This window comes from Barbatula barbatula, assembly GCF_947034865.1.
Source record: "Barbatula barbatula genome assembly, chromosome: 8".
NCBI classification, from domain to species: domain Eukaryota; kingdom Metazoa; phylum Chordata; class Actinopteri; order Cypriniformes; family Nemacheilidae; genus Barbatula; species Barbatula barbatula.
In genome coordinates this window covers 7,912,387-7,933,740 of record NC_136771.1, presented here as the reverse complement: position 1 = coordinate 7,933,740, position 21,354 = coordinate 7,912,387, and the positions used below count along the sequence as shown (strand labels likewise).

The window sequence follows — 21,354 nt, the reverse complement described above, 5'->3', positions numbered from 1 at the left end:
TCATAAATCAATGAATATTCAATCCATTTGAGTTTGATTTTTCCCCAAGACTCATTGTCGCTACAATCAGCTCGAACCAGTCCGGCCATTCTCCTCTGACCTCTGGTATCAACAAGGCATTTGCGCCCACAGAACTGCCGCTCACTGGATATTTTCTCTTTTTCGGACCATTCTCTGTAAACCCTAGAGATGGTTGTGCATGAAAATCCCAGTAGATCAGGAGTTTCTGGAATACTCAGATCAGCCGTCTGGCACCAACAATCATGCCATGTTCAAAGTCACTTAAATCACCTTTCTTCCCCATTCTGACGCTCAGTTTGAACTGCAGCAGAAGGTCTTGACCATGTCTACATGCCTAAATGCATTGAGTTGCTGCCATGTGATTGGCTGATTAGAAATTTGCGTTAAGGACCAATTGGACAGGTGTACCTAATAAAGGTGCCAGTGAGTGTATATAAAAAATCAGAGGTTCCTTGACGAGCTGGACAAAGATGAATTCTGTTTAGAGTGCTTTGGGGGTTGATCATGCTAACCTGGGGCTAGAGGGAGAGTGTGAACTCTGCGATGTATTTGACATCCGAGTTCTCCGTGCTCGGTGTTCCTTCTTTGAGAGCGAACCGAGCCGGCTCTCCCCCGACCTGGGGCTCTCAGTTCGATTTAACCGAGGCATGGGAGACGGAAGCCGTTTCCCCTGTGCTCTCGCCGGGCCGCAATGTCCCTGGTCTGCTTCCAAAGTGTGCCCTGGCACTTCTTCGGATCGAGTGGAGGACGAGGCATCCAATGTTTCGGCGGCTTGTAGAGCGCCGCCTCTGTGCGTTCCTCTCGGGAAGCAAAAGCATTGGACGAGCTTCTCGGGGCGGTGACGAATTCAGTCAACCGTCTTATCTCGAATGGCCACAGGAACAAGACACCAACAAACACTCAAAAGTAGACGACAGGTATCTGTCGGGTGGCCAAGGGGACAAGCCCAAAAGTCAGGCCCTCCCCTTTTTTGAGGATCTCCATACCGAGGTATCTCGGGCATGGCAGAGACCTCATTCCTCTCGTGTGTTCGTGCCGTCAACGTAGATTTATTCGACCCCCTCAAAGAGGCAGGGGAGCGGCCCTCCCCTCCTGCCACGATTCAGTATGCCGAATGTCTGGCATCTCCCCAACTAGACAAGGTGTCAACATTGATACCCCTTTCAGAGAAGCTGCCTTTGTGGAAACTACTGCCAGGTATCTCTCCATGGATAGAAAGGACTGTAGCCAAAGGCTACAGAATTGAATTTGCATATCCCTCCGCGTTTCAACAGCATGGTCTTCACTTCCATGCAACCGGAGCGAGCACATCTGTTTTTGTCTGGCGCTTCAGATTCGCAGCCTTTAAGTATATTTTCATTGTAAAAGACTCTGTTACGGACTAACGCGAGTTGAGTTTGATGTTGTTGTTTCTTTGTGTGATCTGCAAATGCAAACACACGCAACGTGGAAAAAAAGTAACGACAAGACATGGCACAACACTGGTTGATCAAGAAGGGCAGGAGCACTTGCGGTATTTATTATGTTACCATTCCCTGCTGTAATGCGAGCTTGTTTTTATCTCACACAAACTCTGTATGATGTATATGGTTGTTTGTTTATAGTCAATGTAACAAGATTCAATAAGAGGAAGGAAGGAGACGGGAACCGGCAAACATCTTAACATCTTTAATTAAGAAAATAAATGTAAATGTAAATAGACAGCCGGCAGTCGCCCGTGACACACACAAACCATAACTTAAAGCCAGGCCTGGTCCTATCTCACTGACGGTCCGGTTGCTCGTCCTCTTATGCTCCCGATATCCTCCGGGATACAAGACCTGGCCTCGACTCCCGGCTCTCGTCCCGCCTACCTCACTACAGTCAATTACTCTTAACCAATCCTGTACATCCTGCTCGAGTCACACTGGAAAAGTTGTATCGGCTTGATCTTCATTTTCCGGATCAGATTTAGGCTTGAATTGTTATGGAAGGAGCGATGTTATTTTATCACCTGTCAGTTGTTTTGGAACCTGATGCTCCGAATATGGTAAGAGGCGTTACATTTCCTTGCAGTATTCGACCAATCACTACGCACAAGTGAACTGGCCAATCATAGCACACCTCTCTTTTCAGAGATGAGCTTTGTAAAATATCAGCGCATTTCAGAGAGGCGGCGCAAAGAGGAGATACAAACATGCACAGTTTGTGGAAAATACAGCGTTTTTAAACCTTGAATCATGTATACACATTGTATTACATGTAAAGCATACAATAATATTTGTTTTAGCCGCGTCAAATAACCCCTTTAAGGGAATGATGTGACCTGGATTGTGCGATTTCACACAAAATCTCCCTTTATCTTTGCTTCAGTCACCAAAGACTAATATGTGCTTTTTATTTGCAAATTGCTTCCATATAACATAAACAACAGTAAACTTCACATTCAAATTACAGTAAGATACAAAATTATGAATACCTAATCTTTTATATTGTTACATCTAGCATTGTAATTTAAGTTATATATAGTTTAAACATGTTTGCCCTATGTCTATAAATTTCACATGAAGAATATTTGCACACATTTGCTTCATAAGGTCAATAAAACTTTTAACATCACACAGTTGTCTATTTAAATTAAACATTTATGTGAAATAAATTCTTTTTTGAGAATATATATTTATATGTTGTTGCATTGGCAGAGTAAAAATAAATAAAAATAAATATATCCATTCTATACTACAAGGAAAGTCTGAAAAGGTGTCACAGTACATGCCTCCTTAATGGCTATCCTGTATGTCCAGCAATACAGGCACATTAAAATAAATAAATCATAAAGCAAGCTTAGTATGTTCATTATAATATATTGAAAAACATAAAAATTGCTAATTTCCAGTTGTCATCAATATCTTTTAATTTTTATATAATAATTCTTGATTCTCCTGATATTTCAGATTTTTTAGAAGAGGCTGTGTCGAGTTGTATATTGCACATTGTATGACTGTCTCCTGTGCCAGCGTCGCCTTATTCGAGCACAGCAGCCACAAAGCAAGCACTAAAGAGAGAAAGAGTGGGTCAATGTCTGGAATTTACAAAACATTTGCGCTGCAAACAATCATAAATCGTAAATTGTTGATTCAATTTTAAGCAGAATACTTCCTGCTTAACTCAATTCATACAGTAACTAATGCACATTTTATCGTCAGCCATCATGATACTTACACATAGGAGAATCCAGCAAGGTACAAGCATAATGGCAATAGCACAGGGTACAATTATAGCCACAACCCACGCTGTACTAGTGCTGTTGTTTGGTCCTATAGTGTTCACTAAGGTGGTTGCAGGTGCCGGTGTGGTAATTACTCCATTAACTTTGAGAAGTGCTTCAAGTAACTCGCTTTGTAAACTGATGTCACCTTCTTTGAAAATGTACTCCACATCAGCTTGAATCACGGATGAATTACCCCTGTTTGAAGATTGAAATATATAAGAAAAAATAAATATCTAAACACAACTTTACGCCCTTATCATCACAAGCTACATGTTCTAAAACCCACCCACTAAAAAAGCAAAGCAGATTCCTTAAGATCCTTAAGGAACTTGCGTTATAAAAAGTAAACACTACTAATCAGGACTTACGTAAAATTGGCTGGAAACTTGAATTGAGGTGCATTTGGGTTATTTAGGATCTTGCTTAGCTAAAAAATAAATAAAGTACAGTCATTTGTAAACAAATATGTGGAGGCTATTGCGATTAAGAACGATTTCAAGACAAACAGTAAATGTTCCATCTGTTAAACTTACCAATTCATTTATTTTCACTTGAACAATGTTGTGGGTGTCAGTCCTGAATTCAAATTTTTCAGACATAGATACATTGGCGATTTCAAATCCAAAGGTTAAGGAATATTGATTCACAGCAAGTCCTTTAAACATAAACATAACAATATTTATTTATGTGTGGATGTTTAACAATGTCAAACAAAATTTAATTTACGGTTTCATTAAAAGATTTTAAAGTTTTGTTTAGAATTTTCTCTTAAAGGTCTACACGGATCTCTACACCGATCCGTCTACATGGTTTAATTAATTTGCATTTAAAAGTTATAGAAAAACAGGCAAAAAATTTACAAAAACAGTTGAGTCTAACAGGGAATGAAAACTTACTTTTGTAGGTTATGTTCATAAAGCTGACAGGTTCTTTCAGCGTTTGTGAATCGACAGCTCGGCGGAATCTCAGATTTGCATCTAGAAGACTGTTAACTATCTGTAGAACCCTGCTCTCATCTGGAGCAGGGCCCACTGTGATAAACACCAGTGTAATGTTAATGATCGCAGTTCCAAGCCTGCAAAGATGGTAAATAACAGAAATTTTAGACACAAAAAATGTAAGCAAATGCCTATGAGCCGAACTTCTATGAATAATTGGTCTTACACAATAGGTGGTTGTGTTGTTCTTGCCGTAAGAGTATTGATTGTTGTTAAGCCTGGAACATGATAAAATGATTAACGGATGAGAATCATGATTTCAGTTAAAGCGTTATTGTTTCTTAAGCAAGCATTAATGTGACAAGATTTGGATGATAAACAAGTTTAGTCTCTTTCGAGATATTCCAGATTTAGGAATACTATAGACATACCAATAGGTAACTGAAGCAGTTTTATGAAGCTGACTGGTTGTATAGCATCTCCATCTTGGAAGGTGTAATCCATATTACCATTCATTTGGTCTGATGTGCTCCTGTAAGAACAAAAGACAAGATGATGATTCACTTTAAATGAAATTTGTCTAGAAAAGGAAATTGTAGACAAATGCACTTCATGAGTTGGGCATAGCTTTATCATAAAAGGTTTTGTTGCTTGAAAGAGAACATAATTAATACATGTAATTCAGAGACAGAAGTCAAATGTTAACTTACGTGAAGTCGGAGGTCTTGGGTTGAAGAACAGAAGTGTTAGGCTCATTCAGAAGAGTGTTCAGCTGTTAGTGAGAATCAAATCATTCATCAATGCCAGCGAAGATTTTCATTGGATTTAATTCTTTGATTGGATGAATCGAGAATGCTTACCGCATTATTCGCAATATTCTGTACTTGAATAAACGTGTTGTTTCTGAGTTCTGGGATCACTGGAATGCTGATGTTACTCAGAGCAAATGTAAAGACGAGCGCATAGGAGGTGTCCGAGATTTCTGTTTGGAAAGATATATTTATTTTAGATTGTGCTACAGCTTCACATTCACCAATGGTCAACACCTTTGTATCATGATGTAGAAATTGCTTTTTAATTGAAAATGTTGTCACTCACTTTCATAGGTGATATTCACCACTTTCACTGTTTTGTTGAGTTGTGATTCTCTGGAGTTCCTGAGAGTGGTGATGGCACTGAGCACCATCTGTTCACTTGGGACTGGAGATGAGTTGAACACCAGTCTGCTTGTCACCACTGCTGAACCAGATCTGACAAAGATATAACTTGCATTAAATACAGATCAGGGCCTGGGAGAATTCTCACAATATATAAATTATCTTGACTTCTGATAATAATACTCAATGCCTTACACTTGATTTAGAGATGTCACAGGGAACATGCTTGTTGTCAGAGGAGACACTGTAGTGGTTGATCCTGCAGTTGAAATAAGATGGGAACAATACCATTATATTCATTTAGATGACACAAGTTTCTTTTCAAAATATTCAAGCATCAGGTGATGAAAAATCACATACCAATAGGTAGCTGAAGCAGTTTTATGAAGCTGACTGGTTGTATAGCATCTCCATCTTGGAAGGTGTAATTTATATTGCCATGTATTTGGTCTGATGTGCTCCTGTAAGATCAACAGACAAGATGATGCTTCACTTTAAATTAAACAGTTTTCTGGAAAATGTAGGCGAATGCACTTTTTGAGTTGGGTGGCTTCAAAATCATAAAAGGTTTTGTTGCTTGCAAGAGAACATAATGAATACATGTAATTCAGAGACAGAAGTCAAATGTTAACTTACGTGAAGTTGGAGGTCTCGGGTTGAAGAACGGCAGTGTTAGGCTCATTCAGAAGAGTGTTCAGCTGTTGGTGAGAATAAAATCATTGATCATGCCAGGGAAGATTTTCACTGGATTTAATTCTTTGATTGGATGAATCGAAAATGCTTACCGCATTATTCACAATATTCTGTACTTGAATAAACGTGTTGTTTCTGAGTTCTGGGATCACTGGAATGCTGATGTTACTCAGAGCAAATGTAAAGACGAGCGCATAGGAGGTGTCCGAGATTTCTGTTTGAAAAGATATATTTATTTTAGATTGTGCTACAGCTTCACATTCACCAATGGTCCACACCTTTGTATCATGATGTAGAAATAGCTTTTTAATTGAAAATGTTGTCACTCACTTTCATAGGTGATATTCACCACTTTCACTGTTTTGTTGAGTTGTGATTCTCTGGAGTTCCTGAGAGTGGTGATGGCACTGAGCACCATCTGTTCACTTGGGACTGGAGATGAGTTGAACACCAGTCTGCTTGTCACCACTGCTGAACCAGATCTGACAAAGATATAACTTGCATTAAATACAGATCAGGGCCTGGGAGAATACTCACTATATATGAATGATCTTGACTTCTGATAATAATACTCAATGCCTTACACTTGATTTAGAGATGTCACAGGGAACATGCTTGTTGTCAGAGGAGACACTGTGGTTGTTGATCCTGCAGTTGAAATAAGATGGGAACAATACCATTATATTCATTTAGATGACACAATTTTCTTTTCAAGATATTCAGGCATCAGGTGATGAAAAATAACATACCAATAGGTAACTGAAGCAGTTTTATGAAGCTGACTGGTTGTATAGCATCTCCATCTTGGAAGGTGTAATTTATATTGCCATGTATTTGGTCTGAGGTGCTCCTGTAAGATCAACAGACAAGATGATGCTTCACTTTAAATTAAACAGTTTTCTGGAAAATGTAGGCAAATGCACTTTTTGAGTTGGATGGCTTTAATATCATAAAATGTTTGTTGCTTGCAAGAGAACATAATGAATACATGTAATTCAGAGACAGAAGTCAAATGTTAACTTACGTGAAGTCGGAGGTCTTGGGTTGAAGAACGGCAGTGGTAGGCTCATTCAGAAGAGTGTTCAGCTGTTAGTGAGAATCAAATCATTCATCATGCCAGAGAATATTTTCACTGGATTTAATTCTTTGATTGGATGAATCGAAAATGCTTACCGCATTATTCGCAATATTCTGTACTTGAATAAACGTGTTGTTTCTGAGTTCTGGGATCACTGGAATGCTGATGTTACTCAGAGCAAATGTAAAGACGAGCGCATAGGAGGTGTCCGAGATTTCTGTTTGAAAGATATATTTATTTTAGATTGTGCTACAGCTTCACATTCACCAATGGTCCACACCTTTGTATCATGATGTAGAAATAACTTTTTAATTGAAAATGCTGTCACTCACTTTCATAGGTGATATTCACCACTTTCACGGTTTCGTTGAGTTGTGATTCTCTGGAGTTCCTGAGAGTGGTGATGGCACTGAGCACCATCTGTTCACTTGGGACTGGAGATGAGTTGAACACCAGTCTGCTTGTCACCACTGCTGAACCAGATCTGACAAATATATTGCTTGCATTAAATACAGATCAGGGCTTGGGAGAATACTCACTACATATGAATGATCTTGACTTCTGATAATAATACTCAATGCCTTACACTTGATTTAGAGATGTCACAGGGAACATGCTTGTTGACAGAGGAGACACTGAAGTTGTTGATCCTGCAGTTGAAATAAGATGGGAACAATACCATTATATTCATTTAGATGACACAAGTTTCTTTTCAAAATATTCAAGCATCAGGTGATGAAAAATCACATACCAATAGGTAGCTGAAGCAGTTTTATGAAGCTGACTGGTTGTATAGCATCTCCATCTTGGAAGGTGTAATTTATATTGCCATGTATTTGGTCTGATGTGCTCCTGTAAGATCAACAGACAAGATGATGCTTCACTTTAAATTAAACAGTTTTCTGGAAAATGTAGGCAAATGCACTTTTTGAGTTGGATGGCTTTAATATCATAAAATGTTTGTTGCTTGCAAGAGAACATAATGAATACATGTAATTCAGAGACAGAAGTCAAATGTTAACTTACGTGAAGTCGGAGGTCTTGGGTTGAAGAACGGCAGTGTTAGGCTCATTCAGAAGAGTGTTCAGCTGTTAGTGAGAATCAAATCATTGATCATGCCAGGGAATATTTTCACTGGATTTAATACTTTGATTGGATGAATCGAAAATGCTTACCGCATTATTCGCAATATTCTGTACTTGAATAAACGTGTTGTTTCTGAGTTCTGGGATCACTGGAATGCTGATGTTACTCAGAGCAAATGTAATGACGAGCGCATAGGAGGTGTCCGAGATTTCTGTTTGAAAGATATATTTATTTTAGATTGTGCTACAGCTTCACATTCACCAATGGTCCACACCTTTGTATCATGATGTAGAAATAACTTTTTAATTGAAAATGCTGTCACTCACTTTCATAGGTGATATTCACCACTTTCACGGTTTCGTTGAGTTGTGATTCTCTGGAGTTCCTGAGAGTGGTGATGGCACTGAGCACCATCTGTTCACTTGGGACTGGAGATGAGTTGAACACCAGTCTGCTTGTCACCACTGCTGAACCAGATCTGACAAAGATATAACTTGCATTAAATACAGATCAGGGCTTGGGAGAATTCTCACTATATATGAATGATCTTGACTTCTGATAATAATACTCAATGCCTTACACTTGATTTAGAGATGTCACAGGGAACATGCTTGTTGACAGAGGAGACACTGAAGTTGTTGATCCTGCAGTTGAAATAAGATGGGAACAATACCATTATATTCATTTAGATGACACAAGTTTCTTTTCAAAATATTCAAGCATCAGGTGATGAAAAATCACATACCAATAGGTAGCTGAAGCAGTTTTATGAAGCTGACTGGTTGTATAGCATCTCCATCTTGGAAGGTGTAATTTATATTGCCATGTATTTGGTCTGATGTGCTCCTGTAAGATCAACAGACAAGATGATGCTTCACTTTAAATTAAACAGTTTTCTGGAAAATGTAGGCAAATGCACTTTTTGAGTTGGACGGCTTCAATATCATAAAAGGTTTTGTTGCTTGCAAGAGAACATAATGAATACATGTAATTCAGAGACAGAAGTCAAATGTTAACTTACGTGAAGTTGGAGGTCTCGGGTTGAAGAACAGCAGTGTTAGGCTCATTCAGAAGAGTGTTCAGCTGTTGGTGAGAATAAAATCATTGATCATGCCAGGGAAGATTTTCACTGGATTTAATTCTTTGATTGGATGAATCGAAAATGCTTACCGCATTATTCACAATATTCTGTACTTGAATAAACGTGTTGTTTCTGAGTTCTGGGATCACTGGAATGCTGATGTTACTCAGAGCAAATGTAATGACGAGCGCATAGGAGGTGTCCGAGATTTCTGTTTGGAAAGATATATTTATTTTAGATTGTGCTACAGCTTCACATTCACCAATGGTCCACACCTTTGTATCATGATGTAGAAATAGCTTTTTAATTGAAAATGTTGTCACTCACTTTCATAGGTGATATTCACCACTTTCACTGTTTTGTTGAGTTGTGATTCTCTGGAGTTCCTGAGAGTGGTGATGGCACTGAGCACCATCTGTTCACTTGGGACTGGAGATGAGTTGAACACCAGTCTGCTTGTCACCACTGCTGAACCAGATCTGACAAAGATATAACTTGCATTAAATACAGATCAGGGCTTGGGAGAATTCTCACTATATATGAATGATTTTGACTTCTGATAATAATACTCAATGCCTTACACTTGATTTAGAGATGTCACAGGGAACATGCTTGTTGTCAGAGGAGACACTGTAGTGGTTGATCCTGCAGTTGAAATAAGATGGGAACAATACCATTATATTCATTTAGATGACACAATTTTCTTTTCAAGATATTCAGGCATCATGTGATGAAAAATAACATACCAATAGGTAGCTGAAGCAGTTTTATGAAGCTGACTGGTTGTATAGCATCTCCATCTTGGAAGGTGTAATTTATATTGCCATGTATTTGGTCTGAGGTGCTCCTGTAAGATCAACAGACAAGATGATGCTTAACTTTAAATTAAACAGTTTTCTGGAAAATGTAGGCGAATGCACTTTTTGAGATGAGTGGCTTCAATATAATAAAATGCTTATTGCTTGCAAGAGAACATAATGAATACATGTAATTCAGAGACAGAAGTCAAATGTTAACTTACTTGAAGTCGGAGGTTTTGGGTTCAAGAATGGCAGTGGTAGGCTCATTCAGAAGAGTGTTCAGCTGTAAGTGAGAATCAAATCATTCATCAAAGCCAGCAAAGATTTTCATTGGATTTAATTCTTTGATTGGAGGAATCGAGAATGCTTACCGCATTATTCACAATATTCTGTACTTGACTAAACGTGTTGTTTCTGAGTTCTGGGATCGCTGGAATGCTGATGTTACTCAGAGCAAATGTAATGACGAGCGCATAGGAGGTGTCCGAGATTTCTGTTTGGAAAGATATATATATATATATTTTTAGATTGTGTTACAGCTTCACATTCGCCAATGGTCCACACCCTTGTATCATGATGTAGAAATAGCTTTTTAATTGAAAATGCTGTCACTCACTTTCATAGGTGATATTCACCACTTTCACTGTTTCGTTGAGTTGTGATTCTCTGGAGTTCCTGAGAGTGGTGATGGCACTGAGCACCATCTGATCACTTGGGACTAGAGATGAGTTGAACACAAGTCTGCTCGTCACCACTGCTGAACCAGATCTGAAAAAGAATTACTTGCATTAAATACAGATCAGGGCTTGGGAGAATTCTCACAATATATAAATTATCTTGACTTCTGATAATACTACTCAATGCCTACACTTGATTTAGAGATGTCACAGGAAACATGCTTGTTGTCAGAGGAGACAATGTAGTGGTTGATCCTGCAGTTGAAATAAGATGGGAACAATACCATTATATTGATTTAAATGACACAAATTTCTTTTCAAGATATTCAGGCATCAGGTGATGAAAAATCACATACCAATAGGTAGCTGAAGCAGTTTTATGAAGCCTACTGGTTGTATAGCATCTCCATCTTGGAAGGTGTAATTTATATTGCCATGTATTTTGTCTGAGGTGCTCCTGTAAGATCAACAGACAAGATGATGCTTAACTTTAAATTAAACAGTTTTCTGGAAAATGTAGGCAAATGCACTTTTTGAGTTGGGCGGCTTCAATATCATAAAATGTTTGTTGCTTGCAAGAGAACATAATGAATACATGTAATTCAGGGACAGAAGTCAAATGTTAACTTACGTGAAGTCGGAGGTCTTGGGTTGAAGAACGGCAGTGGTAGGCTCATTCAGAAGAGTGTTCAGCTGTAAGTGAGAATCAAATCATTCATCAATGCCAGCGAAGATTTTCATTGGATTTAATTCTTTGATTGGATGAATCGAGAATGCTTACCGCATTATTCACAATATTCTGTACTTGACTAAACGTGTTGTTTCTGAGTTCTGGGATCACTGGAATGCTGATGTTACTCAGAGCAAATGTAATGACGAGCGCATAGGAGGTGTCCGAGGTTTCTGTTTGGAAAGATATATATTTAGATTGTGTTACAGCTTCACATTCGCCAATGGTCCACACCCTTCTATCATGATGCAGAAATAGCTTTTTAATTGAAAATGCTGTCACTCACTTTCATAGGTGATATTCACCAATTTCACTGTTTCGTTGAGTTGTGATTCTCTGGAGTTCCTGAGAGTGGTGATGGCACTGAGCACCATCTGTTCACTTGGGACTAGAGATGAGTTGAACACAAGTCTGCTTGTCACCACTGCTGAACCAGATCTGAAAAAGAATTACTTGCATTAAATACAGATCAGGGCTTGGGAGAATTCTCACAATATATAAATTATCTTGACTTCTGATAATACTACTCAATGCCTTACACTTGATTTAGAGATGTCACAGGAAACATGCTTGTTGTCAGAGGAGACACTGTAGTGGTTGATCCTGCAGTTGAAATAAGATGGGAACAATACCATTATATTCATTTAGATGACACAAGTTTATTTTCAAGATATTCAGGCATCAGGTGATGAAAAATCACATACCAATAGGTAGCTGAAGCAGTTTTATGAAGCCTACTGGTTGTATAGCATCTCCATCTTGGAAGGTGTAATTTATATTGCCATGTATTTTGTCTGAGGTGCTCCTGTAAGATCAACAGACAAGATGATGCTTAACTTTAAATTAAACAGTTTTCTGGAAAATGTAGGCAAATGCACTTTTTGAGTTGGGCGGCTTCAATATCATAAAATGTTTGTTGCTTGCAAGAGAACATAATGAATACATGCAATTCAGGGACAGAAGTCAAATGTTAACTTACGTGAAGTCGGAGGTCTTGGGTTGAAGAACGGCAGTGGTAGGCTCATTCAGAAGAGTGTTCAGCTGTAAGTGAGAATCAAATCATTCATCAATGCCAGCGAAGATTTTCATTGGATTTAATTCTTTGATTGGATTAATCGAGAATGCTTACCGCATTATTCACAATATTCTGTACTTGACTAAACGTGTTGTTTCTGAGTTCTGGGATCACTGGAATGCTGATGTTACTCAGAGCAAATGTAATGACGAGCGCATAGGAGGTGTCCGAGGTTTCTGTTTGGAAAGATATATATTTAGATTGTGTTACAGCTTCACATTCGCCAATGGTCCACACCCTTCTATCATGATGCAGAAATAGCTTTTTAATTGAAAATGCTGTCACTCACTTTCATAGGTGATATTCACCACTTTCACTGTTTCGTTGAGTTGTGATTCTCTGGAGTTCCTGAGAGTGGTGATGGCACTGAGCACCATCTGTTCACTTGGGACTAGAGATGAGTTGAACACAAGTCTGCTTGTCACCACTGCTGAACCAGATCTGAAAAAGAATTACTTGCATTAAATACAGATCAGGGCTTGGGAGAATTCTCACAATATATAAATGATCTTGACTTCTGATAATACTACTCAATGCCTTACACTTGATTTAGAGATGTCACAGGAAACATGCTTGTTGTCAGAGGAGACACTGTAGTGGTTGATCCTGCAGTTGAAATAAGATGGGAACAATACCATTATATTCATTTAGATGACACAAGTTTATTTTCAAGATATTCAGGCATCAGGTGATGAAAAATCACATACCAATAGGTAGCTGAAGCAGTTTTATGAAGCCTACTGGTTGTATAGCATCTCCATCTTGGAAGGTGTAATTTATATTGCCATGTATCTTGTCTGAGGTGCTCCTGTAAGATCAACAGACAAGATGATGCTTAACTTTAAATTAAACAGTTTTCTGGAAAATGTAGGCAAATGCACTTTTTGAGTTGGGCGGCTTCAATATCATAAAATGTTTGTTGCTTGCAAGAGAACATAATGAATACATGCAATTCAGGGACAGAAGTCAAATGTTAACTTACGTGAAGTCGGAGGTCTTGGGTTGAAGAACGGCAGTGGTAGGCTCATTCAGAAGAGTGTTCAGCTGTAAGTGAGAATCAAATCATTCATCAATGCCAGCGAAGATTTTCATTGGATTTAATTCTTTGATTGGATGAATCGAGAATGCTTACCGCATTATTCACAATATTCTGTACTTGACTAAACGTGTTGTTTCTGAGTTCTGGGATCACTGGAATGCTGATGTTACTCAGAGCAAATGTAATGACGAGCGCATAGGAGGTGTCCGAGGTTTCTGTTTGGAAAGATATATATATATTTTTAGATTATGTTACAGCTTCACATTCGCCAATGGTCCACACCCTTGTATCATGATGTAGAAATAGCTTTTTAATTGAAAATGCTGTCACTCACTTTCATAGGTGATATTCACCACTTTCACTGTTTCGTTGAGTTGTGATTCTCTGGAGTTCCTGAGAGTGGTGATGGCACTGAGCACCATCTGATCACTTGGGACTAGAGATGAGTTGAACACAAGTCTGCTTGTCACCACTGCTGAACCAGATCTGAAAAAGAATTACTTGCATTAAATACAGATCAGGGCTTGGAAGAATTCTCACAATATATAAATTATCTTGACTTCTGATAATACTACTCAATGCCTTACACTTGATTTAGAGATGTCACAGGAAACATGCTTGTTGTCAGAGGCGACACTGTAGTGGTTGATCCTGCAGTTGAAATAAGATTGGAACAATACCGTTATATTCATTTAGATGACACAAGTTTCTTTTCAAAATATTCAGGCATCACGTGATGAAAAATTACATACCAATAGGTAACTGAAGCAGTTTTATGAAGCTGACTGGTTGTATAGTATCTCCATCTTGGAAGGTGTAATTTATATTGCCACTAATTTGGTCTGATATGCTCCTGTAAGATAAACAGACCACAGTTTTCTAAAAAGGGTTGCAATTTCTTGCATGCAAGAGAACTTAGTTATGAAATGTATTAGACAGAAACCAAATTTCATCTTACTTGAACTCTGAGTTCTTGGGTTGAAGAACCAAACTGGTAGGCTCATTGAGAAGAGTGTTCAGCTGTTAGGGATAGTCCAGTAATTAAACAAATTATTCAAGAAATATTGGACATAACTCTTTGATTTGATCAATTACAAATGCTTACAGCTTTGTTGACAACATCCTGAACTTGCTTGAAAGTGTCATTTCTAAGCTCAGGGTTCTCTGGCATGCTGATGTTATTCATTGTAAATGTAATGGTGACCGCATAAGATGTTTCTGAGATTTCTGTTTGCATAAAAATATAAACTTTTTGTATCATTCCTTAGGCCTTTTATACTTTGACATTTAAAACTCTTTAAAGTAATATGATTACACTTACTCTCATAGAGGACATTCACCAACTTTACTGATTCATTAAGTTGTGACTGTCTGGATGTGTTAAGAGTGTTGAAAGCACTGATGACCAAACTTTCAATGGGGACTGATGACGAGCTTATAAATAACAGTTTGGTTTTTACTATAGCTGCACCAGTCACATTTGTTGATTTTGAATTTGTTTTAGGTATGGGAGGAGTTTCTGGTTGCAAAGTTGAAGATGTTTGAAATGATGAGACACCTGCTTCTGTCATGGTGTTTGAAGGTGTAGCACTGCTTGTTGGAGTTTCAGTTTGTGTTTGTAATGGTACTGATGTCTGTCCTGGAATTATGGGAAGTGTATATATATTTGTTGTTGAAGTTTCTGTGCTGCCAACTGGAGCTGTCTTTGTATTCAGTAAAGTTGTCTTAACTAGAGCCGCGTCCGTAGTGGTTATGTGATTAAATGTGGCTTGAGGTATATCTGATGAAGCTGCTGTTGTAGTTTTTGTTGTTGCAACTATGGTAACTGGAGCTGTAGTCATTCGTGTTTTATCCGTTCTGGTTGTGCCAGCTGTGCTAGGTGTGGCAATAGAGGTCTGAGTTTGAGTTATACTGGTTGAAGGAAGAGTTGGAGTAGATAGCGATGTAATTTTTGACACTGGTTCAGTTGTTTTGGTGTAAGTAAGTGTTGTTGAAGCTGGAGCTGTGGTAGTATAAGCTACAGTTGATGGCCTTGCTGTGCTCTGAACATTAGTGGTTGTTGTGCTTTGAGAAATTGAAGTCCTCGGTACAGTCAACGTTGTTAAAGATGCAGTTACGGTTTTTGGAGGATCAGTTGTCCTTGAAGTAACCGTTGCACTTGCTGAAGATGTAGGCCTAATTGTCACAGCTAATGTTATATTTGCTGGAGACACACTTGTGGTTATTGGAGGTTGGCTCAGAACTGGAGCTGTTTTAGTGAATACTGTAGTTGTGCTTGATAAAGGCACAGTTGTGATTTGAAATGCAGTTGTTTGATACGTGGGAGTGTTTGAGCCTGAAACCTTTGTTGAGGTTGTGGGATATTCATTTGCTTTAGTTGTTGATGATGGGGTTGCTAAAAAGAGGCTGGAGGTAGTAGATGGTGATTGCATAGTGGAGGCTGTGGTTTTGTCTGTTAGAATTGCATGTGATGTTTGAGGTTCAGTTGAGGTCTTGTCTAATATTGTGGTTGTTATAGGTGTTGTTGCTTGGTTTGCAGTTGTTTCTTGAGCTGCAGTTGTGGCTAAAGTGGTTGGAGTTGTTGTGCTTTCAGCAGTCACACCAGTTGTTGTGGGATGAGTTGTACTTAATGCTTCAGTTGTGGTTGTTGTTTCTGGGGTGGTAAGAGATGTTGAGGAAATTGTTGTACTTTTTGAAGTCACATCTGTTGTTGTGGGTTGAGTTGTACTTGATGCCACAGATGTGGTTTTTGTTTCTGGAGTGGTAAGATATGTTGAGGAAACAGTTGTGCTTTCTGTAGTCACAGCTGTTGTTGTGGGTTGAGTTGAACTTGATGCCACAATTGTTGTTTTTGTTTCTGGAGAGGTTGGAGATGTTGAGGAAATAGTTGTGCTTTCTGTAGTCACAGCTGTTGTTGTGGGTTGAGCTGTAGTTGATGCCATAGATGTGGTTGTTGTTTCTAGAGTGGTTGGAGATGTTGAGATAATTGTTGTGCCTTCTGCAGTCACGGCTGTTGTTGTGGGTTGAGTTGTACTTGATGCTTCAGTTGTGGTTGTTGTTTCTGTATTTGTAAGAGAGGTTGAAGAAATAGTTTTGCTTTCTGTAGTCAAAGCTGTTGTTGTGGGTTGAGTTGTACTTGATGCCGCAGTTGTGGTTGTTGTTTCTGAAGTGGAAATAGCTGGTGAGGAAATTGTTGCGTTTTCTGTAGTCAAAGCTGTTATTGTGGTTGAAATTGTACTTGATGCCACAGCTGTGGTTGTTGTTTCTGGAGGCGTAAGAGATGTTGAGGAAAATGTTGTGCTTTCTGTAGTCACAGCTGTTGTTCTGGGTTGAGTGGAACTTGATGCCACAGCTGTGGTTGCTGTTTCTGGAGGCGTAAGAGATGTTAAGGCAATTGTTTTGCTTTCTGTAGTTTCAGCAGTTGTTATCGGTTGGGTGGTACTTGATGCTTCAGTTGTTGTTGATGTTTCTGGCGTGGTAAGTGTTGTTGAGGAAATTGTTGTACTTTCTGTAGTTACATCTGTTGTTTTGGGTTGAGTTGTACTTGATAAAATAGCTGTGGTTGTTGTTTCCAGAGTGGAAAGAGATGTTGAGGAAATTGTTGTGCTTTCTGTAGTCACATCTGTTGTTGTGGGTTGAGTTGTACTAGATGCCAAAGCTGTGGTTGTTGTTTCTAGAGTTGTTGGAGTTTTTGAGAAAATTGTTGTGCTTTCTGTAGTCACAGCTGTTGTTGTTGGTTGAGTTGTACTCGATGCTGCGGATGTGGTTGTTGTTTCTGGAAAGGAAAGAGTTGTTGAGGAAACTGTTGTGCCTTCTGTAGTCATAGCTGTTGTTGTTGGTTGAGGTGTACTTGATGCCAAAGCTGTGGTTGTTGTTTCTGGAGTGGTAAGAGATGTTGAGGAAATTGTTGTGCTTTCTGTAGGCACAGCTGTTGTTGTGGGTTGAGTTGTACTTGATTTTTCTGGGGTGGTAAGTGATGTTGAGGAAACTGTTGTGCTTTCTGCAGTCACAGCTGTTGCTGTGGGTTGTGTTGTACTTGATGCCACAGCTGTGGTTGTTGTTTCTAGAGTTGTTGGAATTTTTGAGGTAATTGTTGTGCTTTCTGTAGTCAGTTGAGTTGTACTTGATGAGGCAGATGTGGTTGATGTTTCTGGAGTGGTAATAGATGTTGAGGAAATTGTTGTGCCTTCTGTAGTCACAGCTGTTGTTGTGGGTTGAGTTGTACTTGATGCCACAGTTGTGGTTGTTGTTTCTGGAGCGGTAAGAGATGTAGAGGAAATTTTTGTGCTTTCTGTAGGCACAGCTGTTGTTGTGGGTTGAGTTGTACTTGATGTTTCTGGGGTGGTAAGTGATGTTGAGGAAACTGTTGTGCTTTCTGCAATCACAGCTGTTCCTGTGGGTTGTGTTGTACTTGATGCCACAGCTGTGGTAGTTGTTTCTAGAGTTGTTGGAATTTTTGAGGTAATTGTTGTGCTTTCTGTAGTCAGTTGAGTTGTACTTGACGACGCGGATGTGGTTGATGTTTCTGGAGTGGTAAGAGATGTTGAGTAAATTGTTGTGTTCTCTGTAGTCACAGCTGTGGTTGTGGGTTGAGTTGTACTTGATGCCACAGCTGTGGTTGTTGTTTCTGGAGTAGTAAGAGATGTTGAGGAAATTGTTGTGCTTTCTGTAGTCACAGCTGTTGTTGTGGGTTGTGTTGTACTTGATGCCACAGCTGTTGTTGTTGTTTCTAGAGTTGTTGGAGTTTTTGAGATAATTGTTGTGCTTTCTGTAGTCAGTTGAGTTGTACTTGATGCCACATTTGTGGATGGTATAATTGTGGTTGTTGTTTCCGGAGTGGTTAGAGATGTAGAGGAAACTGTTGTGCTTTCTGTAGTCACAGCTGTTGTTGTGGGTTGTGTTGTACTTGATGCCACAGCTGTTGTTGTTGTTTCTAGAGTTGTTGGAGTTTTTGAGATAATTGTTATGCTTTCTTTAGTCAGTTGAGTTGTACTTGATGCCACAGTTGTGGTTGGTATAAATGTGGTTGTTGTTTCCGGAGTGGTAAGAGATGTAGAGGAAATTGTTGTGCTTTCTGTAGGCACAGCTATTGTTGTGGGTTGAGTTGTGCTTGACGCTTCAGTTGTGGTTTCTGTTTCTGGAGTGGTAAGAGATGTAGAGGAAATTGTTGTGCTTTCTGTAGTCACAGCTGTTGTTGTAGGTTGAGTTGTGCTTGATGCTTCAGTTGTGGTTTCTGGAATGGTAAGTGATGTTGAGGAAACTGTTGTGCTTTCTGTAGTCACGGCTGTGGTTGTGGGTTGAGTTGTACTTGATACCACAGCTGTGGTTGTTGTTTCTGGAGTAGTAAGAGATGTTGAGGAAATTGTTATGCTTTCTGTAGTCACAACTGTTGTTGTGGGTTGTGTTGTACTTGATGCCACAGCTGTTGTTGTTGTTTCTGGGGTGGTAAGTGATGTTGAGGAAACTGTTGTGCTTTCTGTAGTCACCGCTGTTGCTGTGGGTTGAGTTGTACTTGATGCCACAGCTGTGGTTGTTGTTTCTAGAGTTGTTGGAGTTTTTGAGATAATTGTTGTGCTTTCTGTAGTCAGTTGAGTTGTACTTGATGCCACAGTTGTGGATGGTATAAATGTGGTTGTTGTTTCCGGAGTGGTAAAAGATGTTGAGGAAACTGTTGTGCTTTCTGTAGTCCGAGCTGTGGTTGTGGGTTGTGTTGTACTTGATGCCACAGCTGTGGTTGTTGTTTCTAGAGTTGTTGGAGTTTTTGAGATAATTGTTGTGCTTTCTGTAGTCAGTTGAGTTGTACTTGATGCCACAGTTGTGGATGGTATAATTGTGGTTGGTATAATTGTGGTTGTTGTTTCCGGAGTGGTAAGAGATGTAGAGGAAATTGTTTTGCTTTCTGTAGGCACAGCTGTTGTTGTGGGTTGAGTTGTACTTGATGACAAAGCTGTGGTTGTTGTTTCTGGAATGGTAAGTGATGTTGAGGAAACTGTTGTGCTTTCTGTAATCACAGCTGTTGTTGTGGGTTGAGTTGTACTTGATGCTGTATTTGTGGTTTCTGGAGTGGTAAGAGATGTTGAGGAAATTGTTGTGCTTTCTGTATTCACAGCTGTTGTTGTGGGTTGAGTTGTACTTGATGCCACTGTTGTGGTTGTTGTTTCTGGAGTGGCAAGAGATGTTGAGGAAATTGATGTGCTTTCTGTAGTCACAGCAATTGTTATCGGTTGAGTTGTGCTTAATGCTTCAGTTATGGTCTCTGTTTCTGGAGTGGTAAGAGATGTAGAGGAAATTGTTGTGCTTTCTGTAGTCACAGCTGTTGTTGTGGGTTGAGTTGTGCTTGATGCTTCAGTTGTGATTTCTGGAGTGGTAAGTGATGTTGAGGAAACTGTTGTGCTTTCTGTAGTCAAGGCTGTTGTTGTTGGTTGAGTTGTACTTAATGCCACAGCTGTGGTTGTTGTTTCTAGAGTGGTAAGTGATGTTGAGGAAACTGTTGTGCTTTCTGTAGTCACGGCTGTTGTTGTTGGTTGAGTTGTACTTGATGACACAGTTGTGGTCACTGTTTCTGGAGTGGTAAGAGATGTAGAGGAAATTGTTGTGCTTTCTGTAGTCACGGCTGTTGTTGTTGGTTGAGCTGTACTTGATGCCACAGCTGTGATTGTTGTTTCTGGAGTGGTAAGTGATGTTGAGGAAACTGTTGTGCTTTCTGTAGTCACGGCTGTTGTTGTTGGTTGAGTTGTACTTGATGCCACAGCTGTGGTTGTTGTGTCTGGAGTGGTAAAAGATGTTGAGGAAACTGTTGTGCTTTGTGTAGTCACATCTGTTGTTATAGGTTGAGTTGTAGTTAATGCTTCCATTGTTGTTGCTGTTTCTGGAGTGATAGGTGATGTTGAGGAAATTATTGTGCTTTCTGTAGTCACGGCTGTTGTTGTGGGTTCAGTTGTACTTGATGCCACAGCTGTGGTTGTTGTTTCCAGAGTGGTAAGTGATGTTGAGGAAACTGTTGTGCTTTCTGTAGGCACAGCTGTTGTTGTGGGTTGAGTTGTACTTGATGCTGTAGTTGTTGTTTCTGGATTGGTAAGAGATGTTGAGGAAATTGTTGTGCTTTCTGTATTCACAGCTGTTGTTTTGGGTTGAGTTGTACTTGATGCCACTGTTGTGGTTGTTGTTTCTGGAGTGGCAAGAGATGTTGAGGAAATTGTTGTGCTTTCTGTAGTCAAAGCTGTTGTTGTGGGTTGAGATGTGCTTGATGCTTCAGTTGTGGTTTCTGTTTCTGGAGTGGTAAGTGATGTTGAGGAAATTGTTGTGCTTTCTGTAGGGACGAATGTTGTTGTGGGTTGAGTTGTACTTGATGCCACCGCTGTGATTGTTGTTTCCGGAGTGGTAAGTGATGTTGAGGAAACTGTTGTGCTTTCTGTAGTCACGGCTGTTGTTGTGGGTTGAGTTGTACTTGATGCCACAGCTGTGGTTGTTGTTCCCGGAGTGGTAAGTGATGTTGAGGACACTGTTGTGCTTTCTGTAGTCACGGCTGTTGTTGTGGGTTGAGTTGTACTTGATGCCACAGCTGTGGTTGTTGTTTCCAGAGTGGTAAGTGATGTTGAGGAAACTGTTGTGCTTTCTGTAGGCACAGCTGTTGTTATGGGTTGAGTTGTACTTGATGCTGTAGTTGTGGTTTCTGGAGTGGTAAGAGATGTTGAGGAAATTGTTGTGCTTTCTGTATTCACAGCTGTTG

The 21,354-nt window shown here is 39.5% G+C and overlaps 1 protein-coding gene across 1 annotated transcript; it reads right to left on the bottom strand.

Annotated features, from left to right (window-relative positions):
• Positions 1–1,674: 1,674 nt before the first annotated feature.
• On the bottom strand, positions 1,675–21,120 carry LOC306897407 (uncharacterized protein). Its single transcript, XM_079462131.1, has 55 exons — positions 14,947–21,120; positions 14,731–14,852; positions 14,584–14,645; positions 14,378–14,478; positions 14,213–14,276; positions 13,960–14,111; positions 13,719–13,840; positions 13,569–13,630; positions 13,294–13,394; positions 13,129–13,192; positions 12,876–13,027; positions 12,641–12,762; positions 12,491–12,552; positions 12,216–12,316; positions 12,051–12,114; positions 11,798–11,949; positions 11,563–11,684; positions 11,413–11,474; positions 11,138–11,238; positions 10,973–11,036; positions 10,721–10,872; positions 10,476–10,597; positions 10,326–10,387; positions 10,051–10,151; positions 9,886–9,949; positions 9,632–9,783; positions 9,394–9,515; positions 9,245–9,306; positions 8,969–9,069; positions 8,804–8,867; positions 8,550–8,701; positions 8,313–8,434; positions 8,164–8,225; positions 7,889–7,989; positions 7,724–7,787; positions 7,470–7,621; positions 7,233–7,354; positions 7,084–7,145; positions 6,809–6,909; positions 6,644–6,707; positions 6,390–6,541; positions 6,152–6,273; positions 6,003–6,064; positions 5,727–5,827; positions 5,562–5,625; positions 5,308–5,459; positions 5,070–5,191; positions 4,920–4,981; positions 4,641–4,741; positions 4,436–4,487; positions 4,168–4,346; positions 3,805–3,926; positions 3,640–3,698; positions 3,223–3,466; positions 1,675–3,055 (listed from the first exon to the last, which is right to left on the bottom strand). Exons 1-55 carry the CDS (start codon positions 20,477–20,479, stop codon positions 2,960–2,962), a joined length of 11,079 nt encoding a protein of 3,692 aa, XP_079318257.1. The 5' UTR covers positions 20,480–21,120; the 3' UTR covers positions 1,675–2,959.
• Positions 21,121–21,354: the final 234 nt, after the last annotated feature.